Source organism: Gymnoscopelus braueri (assembly GCF_963280865.1).
Source record: "Gymnoscopelus braueri genome assembly, chromosome: 22".
Classification (NCBI taxonomy): domain Eukaryota; kingdom Metazoa; phylum Chordata; class Actinopteri; order Myctophiformes; family Myctophidae; genus Gymnoscopelus; species Gymnoscopelus braueri.
The window spans coordinates 2,944,537-2,963,889 of NC_137624.1; the positions used below are offsets into that span (position 1 = coordinate 2,944,537).

The 19,353-nt window shown below is 41.3% G+C and overlaps 1 protein-coding gene across 3 annotated transcripts in view; it reads right to left on the reverse strand.

Annotated features, from left to right (window-relative positions):
• erbin (erbb2 interacting protein) overlaps nucleotides 1-19,353 on the reverse strand; it is a 113,393-nt gene that overhangs the window by 24,761 nt on the left and 69,279 nt on the right. For all 3 annotated transcript variants that reach the window (XM_080418566.1, XM_080418567.1, XM_080418565.1), the window contains exons 10-18: nucleotides 18,548-18,692; nucleotides 16,940-17,012; nucleotides 16,406-16,535; nucleotides 14,954-15,069; nucleotides 12,591-12,660; nucleotides 11,118-11,217; nucleotides 5,306-5,427; nucleotides 1,420-1,578; nucleotides 780-989 (exon numbers count right to left, since the gene is read on the reverse strand). In XM_080418566.1, the coding sequence (XP_080274692.1) occupies nucleotides 780-989; nucleotides 1,420-1,578; nucleotides 5,306-5,427; nucleotides 11,118-11,217; nucleotides 12,591-12,660; nucleotides 14,954-15,069; nucleotides 16,406-16,535; nucleotides 16,940-17,012; nucleotides 18,548-18,692 (1,125 nt within the window). The remainder of the gene's footprint in view (nucleotides 1-779; nucleotides 990-1,419; nucleotides 1,579-5,305; nucleotides 5,428-11,117; nucleotides 11,218-12,590; nucleotides 12,661-14,953; nucleotides 15,070-16,405; nucleotides 16,536-16,939; nucleotides 17,013-18,547; nucleotides 18,693-19,353) is intronic.

A 19,353-nucleotide genomic window follows, 5' to 3' on the forward strand; every position in this document is an offset into this window, starting at 1 on the left:
ATGAGCTTTACTTAATTACATACTTGTGACATAATAATGATGTCATGAATAGTTCGTGACGAAAGGGGACGAAAGGGGGACAGATTTTTTTTTGGCTGGGGCCGGAGGACAAGGTGACCATGCCCATGTATGGACGAAACAGGTACAAAGCCTCATGTAAGCCCGACCCCTTGGGTCAGGCAAATACAGATGATGTCACTGGTAGGCAGTTTTCTAAGCTTTCCACAGCCGTGAAATCTTATAATGAGGACCAATTATATGAAGATAAGGTTGAAAATGGGTGATGTGGTCCTTTAACTCATTAAGCCGTGCTATGAGCTTGTAGATCTGAAAAATCGTGAACATTTGTGCAAATCTTTGAATATATATATTTTAACTCAAATCTTTGCTTCTGGGGATTCTACAAATATCTTCTAAATCCTAACAGTTTTTTGAAAATCTTTGTTGCTATAATATCAGTGGTTCTCAGACTGTTTCATGTCAAGGACCACCCAAAACTATATGTGTATTTGGCTGCGGACCCCCCATCTCAAAAGATTTTGTTCCAGGGACCCCCCCAGAAGCAAAGATTTGAGTTACAAATGTTTGCGTTAAAAATATATATATATACAGTATATTCAAAAATGTGCACACATTTTAAAGATGTTTTCAAAAATAGCAGATCTACAAGCTCGTAGCGCGGCACTCGATTATAGACTAATTGCTAACATCCCTAAATGGAACAAACTCAATAACTGCGAGGAGATGCAACATGCGTGAATTAAGCAGACATTATGAACCTCCAGCGTGTCCTCGTGGGTCATCATGGTGGCAGAGTTCTCCGAGGACTTGAGCGGGGCCATGTGCGAGTCCGGGGACTCCGAGTGGTCTTGCAGATCGTCCGAGTGGTCTTGCAGATCATCCGTGGAGGAGTTCTGGACACACGTGTCGGCGGAAACACTGGACTCCATCTCCACGGCCTTGCCGTTGGCACAGGGTCCTTCTATCACCTACACACAACAATACTGTTATTTCATTTGGAGTTTTTTTGTTCGTTTTAATTAACAAGCTTACTAGTTTAGTTTCGTCTTTATTTTGTGAAAAGGCTTAATTTTAGTGTTACTTTTTTATTGTAATATGGGGAATTTGTCAGGGTTGAGATTCAACAAGTTCTGAAAAATAGCTAAAATGGCCGATCTACGAGCTCACACAGCCTCGCCTAAAATGAAGGCCATTTTCTCTCTTAATTTTAATTCAGTATACAGTGTATAATATCCGTGCTAAAACCAACACTACCATTGGCACAGGGTCCTTCCACAATGCAACCATCACCACATGACAAGTTGCATTGTATAATACTTGTATTATACAATTAGCTTCGGTCAACTTATAGACAATAAAAATGCAAAGGTAAATATTATAAGCAGGCTCGAAGCAGACCTTGACGCCCACGTCTTGCACTCCAATGTGGTTCCTCTCTCTCCCCGACTCGTCGTTTGACTCGTCCTCCTTCAGTCGGTGTGCGACGGACTGGGCTGTCTTCACCATGTTCTTCAGCTCGTCTGGGTAAGGTGTCGGGTAGCGCTTCAGGTTGCCCTCCTGATAACACACACACACACGATAAAAATATATTTGCTTAAAAATAATTGTACATTGTGAAATTTCTCTGCAGAAAAGCAAATAAACGTCTTTGTTCAAAAAAAAATATATATATATTTTTTAAAGATATTTTAAAATGCATTTTCGCAAACGGAAATGACAAACAGATTACAGCTTCCCGTCACAAATTTTGCGAGGCAGAGGCACAGAGTCTATAGTTGCACTTGCATATCGTGGAAGAGTTATCTGGCTTGAGATACTACGGGTTCAGTGCCTTGCTCAGGGACAATTCGGCACATGGGTTGAACGGCGACTTTCTAATTCCCTACCGCTAGAGGCGGTTCTAGGGCGTGGCCTAGGGGAGGACACAGGCCAACCCTGTGCCAGGCTGCAGTGACAAGACAGCAATGACGGTCTAATGAAGTTTCATTGCAGAATGCGATGGTTGTGGCTTTCTTGCTACTCTAGAGGCTATTCAACACGTAGGCTATCTACAGTACCTCAAGAAACAGGTTAATCAACATGTTTATATGAGATGAACGTTAATTTGAGTTCATTTCAAAAGACGTTCATAAATAAACTATGCAATCTCTGTCAACATCAGAGCACTCTGAAATCGGCGATTCTCACCATATTTGTATGGTGCCACACTCATATCTTTTCAATTAAACTTTCATATCTATTATAAGACTGAACAAGCTGTCATGGAATGATTTGTCTGAAAATGGGGGGTAAGGAATAAGTCAAGATTAAACAAAGTTAAGACACTGTAATGTTAGTTATTAAAGCACATCAGGAGGAGATGGCTGGTAGTAGTGGAGACAAAAATGATAATTAATGCTATTCCGTTGCGTGTGCGTGTCACGTGTGTGTTCATAAGTGCTTGCATGCCCCATAGGGCCACACCAGTCAAAAAGGTCCTGGACACGCCACTGCCAGAGGGCCTCTACCACTCGGCTAATTCAGTATCTTTACGTATCCTTTCCACTAAGCTCTGTGTGATGTCTGTAATTCCGTTTAGTCCATTCCTATGGGAACCTCTGTGATATCCCATGTGCTTGTGAAACTCCTCCATCCATTCCCCCCCGTATGGAATTTGCCTCGAGTATGTTGGGGGAAAAAAAAATCACGGATTGCGGAGACCGTATGCATTGTGTGGCAGGAAACAAGCATAAGACGTTCTCTCAATCATTTGAGTTGCTTGACTGTGTTAAAATAAGAACATATTCTATTTATAGAGAGCTTTTCAGGGTACTCAACTGCACTTTAAATTGATTAAAAATGATCACTTCGATTGACCAGTAAAAGTGAATGCGTTGCCTTGCGTTGAACACTAGAGGGAACACTGCGTATATTAAATGGAATTACGGCCGTCACACAGAGTTTCATCACAGGTTGTGTGCGTGGGAGAGGTCAGACACTGGGCCAGACTGCCATCTTCAGCGGCAGAATGTGTTTTTTCTTTTTTCCTGGCCAAACCCAGGGCTGCCACCTCGATGCTCCTGGGCGCCAGCCTTGCCATATTGTACCAGCGGGACGCACGCGACGGTGCAAAATAGGTGGAAAATTACTCATTATGTGTTCATGCTAGGTGTTGGTCTGCTTCCATAAGGAGTGCGGGGTGCAGGCAGCAACACGCTGACACACCCTTTTACACCTGGGGAAGCTGCCAGGATTCTACAGGCTACCAGACGTCTGTTCACAAGCTAGGTTAGCCACACACTACAGACAGATCAACCAAAGGGTCTCTATGAGGAGCTTCTATTGAGCTGCTTTTTGTGAATTGTCAGAGATTGGCACCATCAAAATTTTAAATTCTAAATTGGGTATCCAAAGTAATAGAATTGACACATTTTAAACACGTCCATATGGGGGGGGGGCGCGGGGTGTTAATAGTGCAGTGTGTCTAAAGGCCTCCTTCCCATGTTTGTATTGTGCAATTTTGCATTTTTGTAATTTTTCTACTTCGTCATATGTACTTTTGAATCTCACGAGTCACTTGTTTGTTAGGTTGACTAACCTTTCAGGCACTTAATAGGTATTAGGCCCTGTAGATAGCAGATATACAAGCTCATAGCGCGGCACTGAGTGCCGCGCTATGAGCTTGTAGATCTGCTATTTTTGAAAAATCGTGAAAGTTTGCCTTTGAATATATATATTTTAAAAGCAAACATTTGCACCTCAAATCTTTGCTTCTGGGGGTCCCTGGAAGAAAATATTTTTAGATGGGGGTCCGCGGCCAAATACATATCATTTTGGGGGTCCTCGACAGGAAAAAGTTTGAGAACCACCGGTCTAGACACAACACTGAGGAAGACCCGTTAGGTTGAAAAGCGTCCGTTGCTCTGTCCGTGGAGAGGCAAATCAAACTGTGAAAAGGACATTTACTGTGTGCTGGCTGTTTTCTCAGCTTCACAACCTGGGTTAAGCTAGCGTCCCGGTGCTGGGCATGTCACACTGTAAGAGGCCAACATTCTGCAGAAATAGCCGACCTACTGGAGGCTCGCAGCACGGCTATTTCAGACGAGAGATGATGGTGAAGAGGGAGAAAAGGAGCGGATCAAATATAGACCTCTGGGGGATCCCCGGACTAATACGCTGGTTCTCAAATGGATCTGTGTGGTTCTATTTGTACACTCTCAGAATGAATTAACCCATTGAGACCCTGAGGCCGATTCAACACATGTCTTCTAAATCCGAACAGTTTTCTGAAAAAACTTATGTTGTTGCTATATCAGTGGTTCTCAAAATGTCGTTGTCGTGTCAAGGACCCTCAACATTATATGAATTTGGACGCGGACCCCCATCTCAGAAATATTTTATTCCAAGGACCCCCAGAAGCAAAAGATTTGAGTTGAGTGACACAATCGGTCCGTGTTTGGGGGAGGGAAGCCGGTCAATTGCACGTATTCCTACGGGCTGGGGGCGGCACCTGTCAGCGGGGAGTGTTGGGCGGGAGGAGTAGGACGAAGGCTCTACGTCCTCCCGGTGGGGGCTCCTCACTGGCAGGTGAGTCAGTGGGATACGACAGCAGTGACGACACAGAAATGTGTGTGGGGAGGACTTCATTGGTGGGTTAAAGTAGTTTAACTACTTTAACCCATTAGCCGATTCTACAAATGTCTTCTAAATCCCAACAGTTTTCTGAAAAACGTATGTTGCTATATCAGTGGTGCTGAAACTTTTTCATGTCAAGGACCCCAAAATTATATGTATTTGGCTGCCGACCTCAAAATATTTAGTTCCAGGGACCCCCGGAAGCAAAGATTTGAGTTACAAATGTTTGCCTTAAAAGAATATATATTCAAAGATTTTCACCCATTTTCACGATTTCTCAAAAATAGCAGATCTACAAGCTTGTAGCACGGCGCTCAGTGCCGTGCTATGAGCTTGTAGATCTGCCAAAGTGTAAAATAAATAATGCTTTTTAGCTCAAAACAAAAAGTGACGCAGATGCGTTCCAGGTCTTAATGGGCTAACCCATATACTGTACACAACGGCAGATCTACAAGCTCACACACAGTGTCACACACACACTCACACTGCGACACGTTGTGAGCTTGTAGATCTGCTATTTTCAAAAAACCTTACAAATCTTGTATGGGGGGGGGGGTCTCTGGCACAAAATATTTTTAGATGGGGGTCTGTGGATAAAATAAATCTTAATTTTAGGGGTCCTTGAGATGAAAAAGTTTGCAAAGCGACTGGAGTAAAGTAGGGCACTGACCCGAGGCGGCGCCTCTCGCTCGTCTTTGTCCTCGTCACATTCGAAGGCCACCTGCGCTCGCTGCTTCCTCTGCTCCTCCCAGAGCGACGGGTTGAAGCTCTCAGAGTCCGAGTTGGGAATATCTGAGCAGACACAAAGCAACAGGAGAGCGACAAAATGACTCCACATGCAAATATGTAATTTTTTTTATATTGTCACGGTGGAAACCTTGCATTTCCAAAAGCGTTTCTTTTCAGGAAATACACACAAGATAAAGAACCTGTGTTACAATGGATCCAATATAGTTATTATTTAGTTACAAGCTCTTGTTAATAGTTTATTGGTTTGAAATTTCATAAGACTTGACCAATTTAATTTCACTTGAAAAAGAAAATTCAAAAATAAAATAATAAATCTACAAGCTCACAGCTTGTCATTTACGTAACTTTTGCGTGACACATAACAAAGTATGGCATTCATTTACGATTCATTGACAAAAAGTTGAACTACATCATCGCAGTCACTCATCGGGCGTTTTCCTGATGTGTTCAAAACGAAAACAAAAAGCACATGGGCCTCTGTGGGCCTTAACATTGGACTTCATTGGACTTCACGCTAATCAACATGTTTTGGCCACACCCAGCAAGTTTGCTACTCTTATCTATTTACACAATTCCACCATGAGGTGGCGCTAAGTTCACACAGGCACACCGTTTACAGGACAGAAACCTTTTGAACCATGTGTTCTCAACCTTGTGTAACGCAAGGCCCATCTGGTTATGTGTCGAGATGCTCAGTGCCCACATATAGTACATACCCAAATAAATGAAATACTTGAAAATAGCCGATCTACAAGCTCACAACGCCTCGAGCTTGTAGATCGGCTATTTTCATAACCTTTGCGCAACACTTTTGGATGATGAAGTAGGGCATTCATTTACTGCCCAACAGCGACAATAATATAAAATAAAGTATTCTGCTTAAATTTCAATTAATATTAAAAGGCAAAACCTTATCTGAAAAAAAGATTAAGAGCATATCAAATTAAATTGCTCAATATAATACTCTAAATGTGTTGGAGAAAAAGTACGTCAGCTTCATTATGCCTGCATAATAATGCATGTTGCTAAATGAACTTCTTTTCTCCGGCACATTTCAAATAAGATTTTGTTATTCGAGTAATATATTTAGTATTTCCAAAGGCTTGTACCGTATATCGTCACTACCGGGTTACTTTTCAGGAAATGGGGAAAAATAGCCTGTGTTCCACTGGATCCAATGTAGTTATTATTTAATCTTGTTAATACTTCGTATTGGTTCAGTATTAACTCTTTCAGTGCCATGCTTATTAATGGCAGTTTGGTTCTGAGTGCCACAGCCAAAATGCATTGTAAAAAAAAAGTGCTTAGGAGCCGAGATACAGCCTTTTTCAGTAAGAAGTTAAAGGAGAATACCGGACAAATTAAGTGTTGTCTTTGATGTCTCGTTACTCACCGACCGACGTGAAAAGTGGCGTTCTTTTTTTCCATAGATTCCCGTGTCGTCATTTTTTAAACCCCCTCCGTTGTCAGAATGGGAGCGCGTGGGTTAGGGAGATTCGTCTATTATAACCGAGGCTCATGATAGTCAAACATGCGTTGAAATTTCCTGCGAGGCCACCGTTAATGGCGAACGATTTAACACTGGATGCGTGTTTCTTTCCAGAACCTGGCAACTCGTGTTGCCAGGTTCTGGAAACAAGCAACCAGTGTTAACTCGTTCGCCATTAACGGTGGCCTCGCAGGAAATTTCAACGCATGTTTGACTATCATGAGACTCCACAATGACTAGCAGTAGAGAGAAAAACAACTTTGCCTCGGTTATAATAGACGAATCTCCCTAACCCACGCGCTCCCATTCTGACAACGGAGGGGGTTTAAAAAATGACGACACAGGAATCTATGGAAAAAAAGAACGCCACTTTTCACGTCGGTCGGTGAGTATTTGTCCGGTATTCTCCTTTAAACAAGAAGTGAATGGAGCAGCAAATCTTCAAATCATCATATCTTGGGTTCTGAACTTTTATTTTTTATTTTTTTCATGACGTCATGTGGCGCTCAAGGCCATGACGTCTTAGACGTCATGTGGCACTGAATGAGTTAATAAAAACCCACAGGCACACTTAACCACTTTCACTTTAAACCTTTAAAAAAAAAACTTTGTCCGTACTCCGTATAGAATGAGGTTTGGCTGTTTTTGAGTGCTTCCAGTGCATTGGGAAGTGGGACCACAGTCTGCACAAAGCAGTGTGCCAGGCCCACAAATTAGAGATGTACCGATACCATTTTTTCCTTCCCCGATACCCATAACTTGCATATTGGTCGATACCGAGTACCTATCCGATACCAGTGTGTAATGAAAATAATTCTAATAATTCCAGTGGTTCTCAAAGTGGTGTCCAGGGACTCGCAGGGTTCCTTGAGGGGGTTTCAAATGGACCCTTACAGGTCAGTAACTCTGATAGTGTGCAATTAATTAATAATTGTTTGCAGCTGCATGCAGTGCATGGCACATAGTACAGTAAGAGTGTAAAACACCGGTGGCAACATCAACTGAAGCATTCAAAATACAAACTAATTGATTACAGTAAATGGCATAGACTGGCATACTCGCCGATACCAGCATTTTAAGCGGTATTGGGCGCTTTTCCGATACTGGTACCGGTATCAGAACAACTCTACCGCAAATCACCATTGGGAACGCATCCGTGTCATTTTAACATTTCGTTGGGCTATTCAAAAATAGCTGATATACAAGCTCATAGCACGGCACCGAGTGCCGCGCTATGAGCTTGTAGATCTGCTATTTATTTTTTTAACAATCGTGGAAGATTTGTGCAAATCTTTGAATATATATATATGTTTTAAAGCGAACAGTTTTTAACTGTGCTCTGTGCTTGTATATCTGCTATTTTTGAATAGCCAAAAAAATTACACAGATGCGTTCCCGGAGTGAAGGGGTCAATAACACTTACTTGGAAAGTGTACATCATACACTGCGCTACCTGTTCTAAGACCGACATTAACGAAATAAAACCCTATAAAAAGTAGCTGATCTGCGATGTATTGTGAGCTTATAGCTATTTCCGGCAAAGAGATTTGGTCTTTTGCTAGAGGGACCAAGCATTAGAGTCCTAGGGTACCCTGGTCATCAAAGTATATAGGGTTTCATTGTTTAAAAACCTCCATGTACTGTACCTAATATATTCCTCGCTACTTGACCTTAAAACAAGTGATAAGAAGCAACAAAGGCAGCTTCTAACAGGAGCTTGAGCCTGGTGATAAATGAGACGGAACAAGGTCACAGGAGGCTGGTTGGCAGTGGTGTAAAGTACACACACACACACACACACACACACACACACACACACACACACACACACACACACACACACACACACACACACACACACACACACACACACACACACACACACACACACACACACACACACACACACACACACACACACACACACACACACACACACACACACACACACACACGAGAAAGGAAACCACCCAAGGCACGAACGTGCTCATTAGCAGTGGTGTAAATTAACTAAGTACATTTACTCAAGTACTGTACTTAAGTACAATTTTGAGGATTTTTTACTTTACTGGAGTATTACTTCTACTCCACTACATCTATTTTATACGTAGGCAATTTGGAAATCTACAAGGTCGCGACGCGTTGTGAGCTTGTAGATCTGCTATTTTCAAACATTTTAGTACTTTAAGTATATTTTGATGCCAATACTTTGTTACAATTAAAAGGCCTGTGTTCAAAAAGTTACTTGAGTGAGACTATTTTTTTAATATTGTGGTATTGCTACTTTTACGTAAAACAATGTGAGTACTTTTTTCACCACTGCTCATCAGGAGCAGTTAGGGCTTCAGTGTCTTGCTCAAGGACACTTTGACACAAGCCCAGGGGGAGCTGGTGGGGATCGAACCCGGAACCTTACGTTTCCGAACCGGGCCGCTCCACCTCCTGAGCCACAGCCTCCCCAAGTAAAGCAAGTAAAAAAAAAAAAGTAAGTAGTGAGTACTTCCTCCGCCACTAGATAAGTGAGATGGAAGCAGGTCAGAGGGAGCAGGTCGGTACACTGCGGTAAGGAGAAACCATCTTAATCAACAGGTGCAGTAGAGGCAGACAAAGACACATTGTTTCAGCTCAGATAACCAGCTCCCCGGATACAGTATATCGTCGCTGGCGGGTGGAAAGCTTGTATGTCCAAAACCGTTCCTTTTTTATTACTATTTAAAAAATATATATATATATATAAAATAGTGAAAATAGCCGTTCTACAAGCTCACTTTTCACTACTTTTGTGCAATACTCTTGTATGATGAAGTAGGTCCATAACGCATTAAGGCACAGTTTTCTGAAACACTTGTGTTGCTATAATATCAGTTTCTCAAACTTTTTCATGTCAAGGACCACCCAAAATGATATGTATTTGGTCTCAAAATATTTAGTTCCAGGGACCCCCCCAGAAGCAAAGATTTGAGTTACAAATGTTAGCATAAAAATATATATATACTATATTCAAAGATTTGCACAAATTGTCATGATTTTTAAAAAAAAGAAGAAGATTTACAAGCTCATAGCTATGAGCTTGTAGATCTGCTATTTTTGAATAGCCAAAGTATAAAATAGTGGTTGAAATCTAAAATGCAGATGCTTTCCCGGTCTTTTATGTTAAACATAACATAAAAACGTTGAAATATGGAGAGACGAGGTTCCAGCAACGACATCCATTCTGAAGCTAAATGGATTAAGGATGAGACCATCATCGTTATTATTGTTTATCGTGATAAAAAAAAAACGCTCACAATAATTGTATCTCAGAGATTGTAATTTATCGTGGGGATTTTAATCGTCAGACACTGGGATCAATTAGCGTTTGTCGAGCTGTACAGTGGTGTCATGGGGGCCACACGGAGTACCACGGCCCCCACACACACAGATTCATTCAGCAGCCAAGTAGGCTACCCAAATGGCTACTTTGCATGACAGGTTTACAAGTGAGATGTGTATCCTCACTCCTCGCATCTATAGGCAGCTACACGGTAAGCAACACAGCATTTTGGCTTCAGCAGCCGCTGCTGCCAGTATCCTATCTGCACGCAGCAAAGCCTCAGCCACCGTCGAAGAAGAGAAAGATACTCGTTCAAAGCAAACTTTAAGTTTCAGCTCCTATAATTCATGGCATTCCTTGAATTTGTATTAGTTTAAAAAGACTAAAACTAAGCTAAAGAACATTTCCTATACAAACACGTTTCCTACTTTAAGGTAAAATAAAATGCACGCAGTGTGCGCGTGCCGTGCGCGCGTGACGTCATTAAAATACCGTTCCGCCCGTAAAAAAAAAACACCAATACACCCCTGGAGCTGTATATCCGGTACCACTTAAACCCTCTATACTTACAGTACTAAAATGGACCTGGTACGCTCTTTTTTTCTCACTCTACATCAGATCTCTTTGCCAAATCTACAAGCTCACAGTCGTGAGCCATGCAATAATGTGTGGTTGTCACAAAAATCCCAAGACACACCTAGATTCATCACACGCCCAGTGGTATATTATCCTCCATATAGGGTGATAAACAGCTGGAGCTTTCAGTTGAGGCAAACGTATACATTGTAACATGACAATGTATACATTATGCCTAATGATACCAATTTTGGTACAACAACATGAGTTGGCGAGCCACAGAAGCACTTGAACCTGATCCGGTACCTCGCCCTATAGATTTTTGTTCTGCGAATGACAAAGTGTTGTACTTACACTCCTCTGTCCTGCTCTGTTGGGGGAACATGTAGTTCGTCAGCACAGTCTTGTGTGTTTCTGGATCCTCCTCTTTTTGCAGTGGGATGAGGGGCTTGGACTAGGGGGAGACACATTTGAGTAAGAAGAAGGGGCGCAGGTTAGTGATATGTTTTGGTTAGAACAATACCTTTTTTTGTTAAAAGGTTAAATCACTATATTGTGATAGTAATCATTGCTATATAGAGTTCAGTAACAGGAGTCTCCCCAGCTATTTAACACATTGAGTGCCATAAACGGTCCGGACCGTTTTTGAGAAGCCATGCGTTATGTGCCATAAACGGTCCGGACCGTTTTTGGCCCATTTTTTAATATACTTTTCCCACGTGGGGCGCTCTAACGAAACTTTGGGATCATCCAAGGAGTCTCTGAGAAGGAGAGGTCGGATGTCGATCCATGTAAAAAATGCTTCCGGTCGGCCGCTCCAATGTTAACTCCTTGACTAAAAGCTTAATATCTCCATTTCTTTTTAACGTGGTGGAAGTGCAGCCGTTTTCGATCGGCGATCACTCTGCAATGGAGGATCGCGTGAGAAATATTATTGTTCCAGGCGTTAGTCGGGACCCTCCGCCGTCTCGCACGCACGCTTTGTTTACATGCACTTCCGCGTCAGGGCTTCTACAGCACGAAACATATCAACGTAAGTGGATGGAAGATATGCTGCCACTGAACGTACCCTATTTTAATAAACCTCTGGCACACAATGTGTTAATAAAGACTGAAAATGCAGGTTAGTCGATTTCAGCCAATCGGGAAAGAGTACCCATTTATCAGCTTCAATATTATAGTGTTCCAGTTCCCATTTGTTCTGTTCATTTCATTGTGTCATCACGTCTAATTTTACTTGTTTAATATGTATCCTGTGTGAGTTATCGCTCCTGATTGGATAAAAGTGGTATCGCGACCTGGAAATGCATTTTCTGTTACTAAAGAGCTGGAGAAACAGTGAGACCCCTGTAACTGAACAAACACTAGCAATGATTACTATCACAATATAGAGCTATTTAACACTTATATCACTTACCCTACCGTTAATAAAATATACTTTAATCGATTATAAAAAAGTATATAATAATCAATTGCAATAAAATGATCTATTTACAAAAATGTGTCACAATAAATGTGTCACGATGCGATATCTTGTACGGTTATAGATATGATATGTTTGCACGACACCGTTGTAAAGCAAAGAAAGATGCCCTCAATTATTTGGCAAATTACTAAATGTAAAACATTTGAAGAATTTTAAGGACCGCAATGGAAACAAGCTGTAAGCTTTTTTGTGTTATCCTGTTGATGTATGATACATGTGACACATGTTTTTATTTCATGATCAATAAAGACATCAATCAATCAATCAATCAAAAAGGAAAAGTGCAAGGTAATCTTGTCTGTCAATATAAAATGAGATTTAATGTGATTATTAAACGTTACCTGGTTCTCAGACAGCCACATGGCTGTCATCTGGCTCAGCTTGGTAAAACTGTACGGAAGATTCTTCAGCCTGGAAGAAAAATCACACGCGGATTCACTCATCTTGGATGAACAGAGATTATGAGAACTATAAGATTTCTTGTTTTTCACTCAAAAAACCCTCAACAAGATTAAAGCTGATTTATACCCTGTGCATAATAATAATAACAATGATAATGATACTCACCCCATGAAGCCTTGGATTCATGGAGATTTGTCTCTCATTTTTTTTCTTTTACACGCTTTCTTGATCCAATATTCCAATATTTGAAGTCAATAGGAGACCAAGGTAAAACTATACAAAAATAAATAGATATAAACTCCAAAACAACTCTCAGTGTAATCACTGGGAGACCTACTACTGTCCAAGTCATAAGCAAATGTTTTAAAAATAGTAATTGCTCTTGTAATGCTTGGTCATCTATTTACTGTATTATATTGGAATATTGGATCAGGAATGGTGTTACCAATGATACTAATGAAGGCTCTGTTCCATTCTGGTCAAACAGAGTCAGAGTGCTGATATTGTACATGTTGGCTCACTGGAAACACTCTGCTACACCAGTGGGTCCCAAAGTGTGGTCCTGGGACCCTCATGGTTCCTGGAGGGGGTTCCAAATGGCCCGCTTACGGGTCTGTAACTCTCAGAGTTATGGAGGTCCTTGAAATCAAAACGTTTGAGAACCACTGTGCTACACTAAATGGAACAGAGCCTTCATTAGTAAAACCTGTTCAGGAAGTAAGGAAGGGGCCCAATTTCTTTCCAATATGGTTGCTGTGCATAGAGCCTATTCAAGGCTTCTCGGACTGAGTTATTGATAAAAAAAGAAAAAGTTATTCTGGGAGTGAACTTCCTCTTTAAAACGGCACTATGTAACTTTCCTGTTCTTCCCCACATGTGAACCTGTGTCTCCTGCGCAAGTGCTGCCATTTCTACCACTGAGCTAATAGAGCCTGCCTGCTTGCTCTGGGGAGACATTGAACTTTGACCTTCAGGCAGTACCACCTGTCTACCAGCCATTGTCAAACCTAGACACGGGATCTAAACGTCTCAATAGATGAGCAGGGAGACCAAATACAACCACCCCAATTGTATAAGTTATGTTGTATTAACCCATTCCCACCGGGAACTAGGGCTTTCACCAACTAGTCGACTAGTCGACTAGTATAACCACTAGTCGACCTTGTTGGTACTAGTCGAATAGTTGGAAAAAAAAAAAGAAGTTTTTTATTTAATTTTTTATTTGTTTTAATGCCATAGCAATGTCCCATCTTACTATTATTATTATCCTCCTGACTTTATTCTTTATCAAAAGGGGGTCAAAAGTAGGCCCAATAAAACCCTATTATTGGGCAATGGGGATCCTTGCTGTGGTGCTGTGCTGCTGTGCCAGAAGCGCTTCCCTTAAAACGCCATAAAAATAAGGGCAGGAGGATAATAATAATAGTAATATAGTAGTAGGATGGCATTAAAACAATGCCCTCCCTACATTTTTATTTTTTTCCCTGTTTTTTTTTAATGTAAATTTCGACTAGTCGACTACCACTGGGTCAAATGAGTCGACTAGTAAAGATCATTAGTTGTGAATGCCCTACCGGGAACGCATCTGGTTGTCATTTTAAGATTTCTTTGTCTATTCAAAAATAGCAGCTCTACAAGCTCATAGCGCGGCACCGAGTGCCGCGCTATGAGCTTGTAGATCTGCTATTTTCTAACATTTATAACTCAAATCTTTGCTTCTGGGGGTCCCTGGAGCAAAATATTTTGAGTAGGGGATTGGCGACCAAACACATAATTTTGGAGGTCCTTGATATGAAAAAGTTCGAGAACCACTGACAGCAACATACTGTAGGTTTAAAAAAAAAATCTGTTATTATTTAGAAGACATTTTGTAGAATCGGTCTCAGGTCTTAATGGGTTAACATACTCGACCATACAGATTGGACAAAATAACATTGTACGCACGGAAAACAGTTACATAATACAGTTTTAAGTGGTTAATGAAGTGATAAAACGCTGTTTCCTCCAATCAGCCGGAAGGGGGGGGGGGCGTGTCTTAGCAGCATCAATGAGAAGCTTTGGGCAGAGCCATTCAATGAGAGTTACGTCGCCTCCGTCCACTTCTTCTGGGCCAGGTCTTCTACATAGGCCTTCTATTGGCGAATAGTGACAAAAGCCCTAAACCGGAAGTTTTACAGATTGCATTGGGAGTCTATGGGCGTTTGTAACTATTTCCAGTTTACATGAACCCATGTGACCTTTTTCTGCCCCCTCAGTGGCGGAACTCTCTAAAATATAAGGCTCTGGGGCTTTGTGGACTCACTTGTTGTCACTGAGGTTGATGACCTTCAGCTTGTGCATGTCTCCCATCTCCTCCGGTAGACTCTCCAGCTTGTTGGAGTGCAGGAACAGCACCGTGGCGTTCTGCCACAGGCCCATCTGACAGGGAGAGAGAGAGGATGGAGAGCAGTGTTCATTTGGACAGCAAATTTGGATTTCGTTTTAGTTAGTAGTCGTGGTCTTTCGAATAAAAAATCATTTAATTGTAGTCATACTTTTAGTCATGGGAAAAGTTTTTCGAGTTTAGTCAACTAAATATCATAAGATTTTAGTCGTCTAAATCTACAGTTGATTTTGTCGACAAAAATGTGTTTTACCGGTGCCTCGATGGTGTCATAATGACTGATTTTACACTTGGTTGCATGCTGAAAATATCCGATCTACAAGCTCACAACGTTGTGAGCTTGTAGATCGGATATTTTCAGAGCGCAAGACCCGAGTGCAACCAAACATAAAATGACTTGTCTACTGGATCTCTTCTGCACTGGTTCTAGTGTTTTATGTTGAAAACATTTTCAATATATTTACCGTAGTCTTGAGTTTTTTTGTGTTTTCAGTTTTGAATTTGTTTTCGTCAGTGAAAAAAGGTATTCAACCATTGTTCGACGTTTTAGTAGTTTTAGTCGACAAAATGACCACTGATGGAGACCCCATACTAACCCATTTGACAGGGCGAGAGGATGGAGACCCCAGTGGTGGAAGAAGTCACTAATTTTTTTTTACCTATACATTTTTTTATCCTGCGATTTTTGTAACCCTTTTTTTTTTCACCCGGTGCCAATTTCCTAATTGATCCTGGGCGCTACACCAGCCCTACACCAGCGCTACACTAGTCCCCCACAGCCTGGGGAGGTCAGGGCCGAGCTCATGCCTCCTTCAATCCATGAGAGCGAACTGACCTTCTTGTCACCTGACAAGGGGGAGTTTCCCCAGTAGGACGTAGCGCGTGGAGTACCTGTCTATGCTGTTCTACTCTATGCACCTGGCTTGTGAAACCTGCTCCCAAAAACAATCCAAATTCTTTGACATATTACAACTTTTTTGCATATAGCAGATATAGCAGATCTACACAGGAGCTAACAGCAGGTTAAAATCCAGCTCGGCTTGTGAGCTTGTAGTTCTGCTATTTCTGCCCATATATAAATCAGGCCTAGCTCACAGTCCACACATGCACAGTACATACACAATACAGTACTACTACTACAGAACAACAATGACAATCCTCATCTTTCTTTATATAACTTAATTGACCCATTTGAACACAAGGGGGAAATTCTGTTTCCTCAAGTGGTCGGGCTTGACACATTGTCGGGGGCCGGGAATCGAACCAGAGATTTTCGGTGTCCCGGGCGGCCTCTCTACCCATTCAGCTATGGCCGTCCCCAACGTAGCACACTTCATGCAAGGAAGTGAAACAAAATAATTTAATACTGACCTCAGGAGGGAGCTGTGTGAGGAAGTTGTGGTCTGCGGCGAACGTGCGAATGTTGACACACTGTCCAATGGAGGAGGGCAGGGCTTCGATCTCATTGAAACTGCAGTCCAGCTCGTCCAGCGCTAACAGTCTGTACAGACGGGACACAATTACGCAACACTGTCAGTCTAGTACACACAACACAATATGTATAACACTTAATGGTTCCGGGAACGCATCTGTGTCATTTTAGATTTCTTTGGCTATTAAAAAAATAGCAGATATACAAGCTCATAGCGCGATCTGCAAAAATGTTTTAATCGTGAAAATGTGTGCAATTTGGCCTATTCTACGAATGTCGGCTAAATCCTAACAGTTTTTTTAAAACACAGTATCAGTGGTTCTCAAACGTTTTCATGTCAAGGACCTCCTAAAATTATTTGTATTTGGTCGCGGACCCCCATCTCAAAATATTTTGTCCCCGGGACCCCCAGAAGCAAAGATTTGAGTTAAAAATTTTCGCTTTAAAAAAACATATATATTCAAACAACTCACCCTCCTATTGAGTCTGGCAAATACATGAGCTGGTTTTCATCCACTTTCAATGCAGTGAGTTTCTTCAGTGTGCCTGGGAGAGAGAGAGAGAGAAAGACAGAGAGAGACAGAGAGAAAACAAGAGCAAGAAGGTACAATTGCAGTTATTGATCATAACAAAAAGCGAATATTGTCACTATTGGGTGGAACCCTTGTATGTCCAATTTTTTTTTCCTTTTATTCCTTCTTTTTATAGTGAAAATAGCCGATCTACAAGCTCACAACGTGTCGCCTGGCGAGGCGTTGTGAGCTTGTAGATCGTCTATTTTCACTACTTTTGTGCGTCACTCTTGTATGACGAAGCAGGGCATCAATTTACGACACAAAAAAAACATCAAAAAGTTTAAATATGGAGTTACAAGCTTTCTGCCAGACAGCAACGATATGCATTACAGCAATTAATAAGACGGATCACTTCCATCATCAATAATGCAGTTGGTTTACACACATAATCGATGCACGTTGGATTCTATTGCACTTGTGGCCTCTCGTTTCATATGGCTTGAATTGTCCTATAAATCCGAGTGCTTCTCCTTGAATAGGGAGGATAGATTAGTTTACAAATATCAAATACAGATATGGTTATTTAATACAAAAAATGTGTAACTGTAATTCCATCCGTTTGCAAATGGAACACTTAACACATTCACCGCCAGGTACTAGGCACCCGCTTTTTTTAGCGGCTGCCAGCGTTTTTTTCCTGTTTTGACGATCTATGGAGCGCCGCAGAAGACACAACGTGCACACGCATGTAACCAAAAAGTGTCCGTGGGGTGGTGGAGAGTCCCTTCTATCCACTGGAACAACATTTCCAAAAGGTTCCAGACTCCTGGACCAGGAGTCAGTGTTTTTCGGGGTTTGGAAGACCACATGAAAAGGGAATTGTGACCTTAGGCTTTAAAGAAACATGGTGTTGTATACTGGGAGTGCATGTTGAACTGCCTCCAGTGCAAGACGAGAACAAAAAGTGCTGTTTTGTTCTACACAGGCTGAGGAAGCAGCATTCAAAAACAATAACACTGGCTTTTATTACCAGAATACCTGGAGCTCGGTTGATGCTAGCGACTGACCTAGATACGACCGTGCAGACATACCGTGGTCATTCGTTCCCGTGTTATTTTGTTACTTAGGCTTGTTTTTCTTCACCAACAATGTTGATATGTAATTTAGATCAGTACTGCAATGCAGAAATACTCTGTTACAAGTGAAAGTCTGGAATTAAAAATGTACTTGAGGAAAAGTACTGGCATAAAAATGCACTCAAAAACCAAAAGTAGAAAGCACTATGCAGAAAGTCCCATTTCACAAGTTTTCAAATGTATAAACACCTTTTGAAAATAGCCGATCTACAAGCTCACAATGCGTCGCATTGTGAGCTTCGGCTATTTTCAAATGGCCGAAATGTATATAGGGCTGAAGTGGTTAATGTATGTTTTGTAATAATAATCTAAATCTACAAAGTAACTAGGAACTTTTTTACCAAAACAATTTACTTAAGTACAGTACTTGAGTAAATGTACTTAGTTACTTTACACCACTGTGCAGGTGTTCTAATGGTGTAAGGTTTACCTATAGATCCAGGTAGTTGTGTCAGAGCGTTGTTGGACAGCAGTAGGTCTTGCAGGTTTTCACATCCAGAGATCTGTTCGTCCACCATCTCCAGGTTGTTCTTGGACACGTCCATGTACGACAGCTGCTTCAGCATGCCCACACTCTGTGCGCACATAAACACACACACACACACACACACACACACACACAAAGAGTGAGTTTAACATAAGAAAAAAATTATAAAATCATAATAATAATATAAATATATTTAAAAAATGGTTAGGTATGGTTTGAACCGTCCTAAAGATCTTGGGCCCTATTTTCGCCAGTACCTTACCCATTTATCCCTAAACTTCTTTGCCATTTTTTAAAAACATTTTCAAATGGTTCAAATAGCCAATCTACAAGCTCACAACGTGTCGATGTATGTTTTAATAGATTAAAACAATGTGTTAAGCCCCAGGGTGTGTGTGTAAGTGTGTGCGCGCGTTTGACTTCAGGACTTCACAACTCTATCTACTCTACAAGCTCACAACGTATCGATGTAGATCGGCTAGTTGAACTAGTTGAAAATGTTTTTAAAAATAATTTAAAAAATGGCAAAGAAGTTTAGGGATAATGGGTAAGGCACCAACAAAAATAGGGCCCCTAGTGCTATAAGAGTCCAAAAACATGAATCCAGGTTAAATTTTGTTTCTCTCATCTCATTATGATGTGTTACAAATATCCACTTTACAGATTAGACAGAGATTATACAATCGCGATGCATTGTGTCATGCAAAAATCTCATATCTCCATATATGTTTTTTCTTAAATGAATGTCC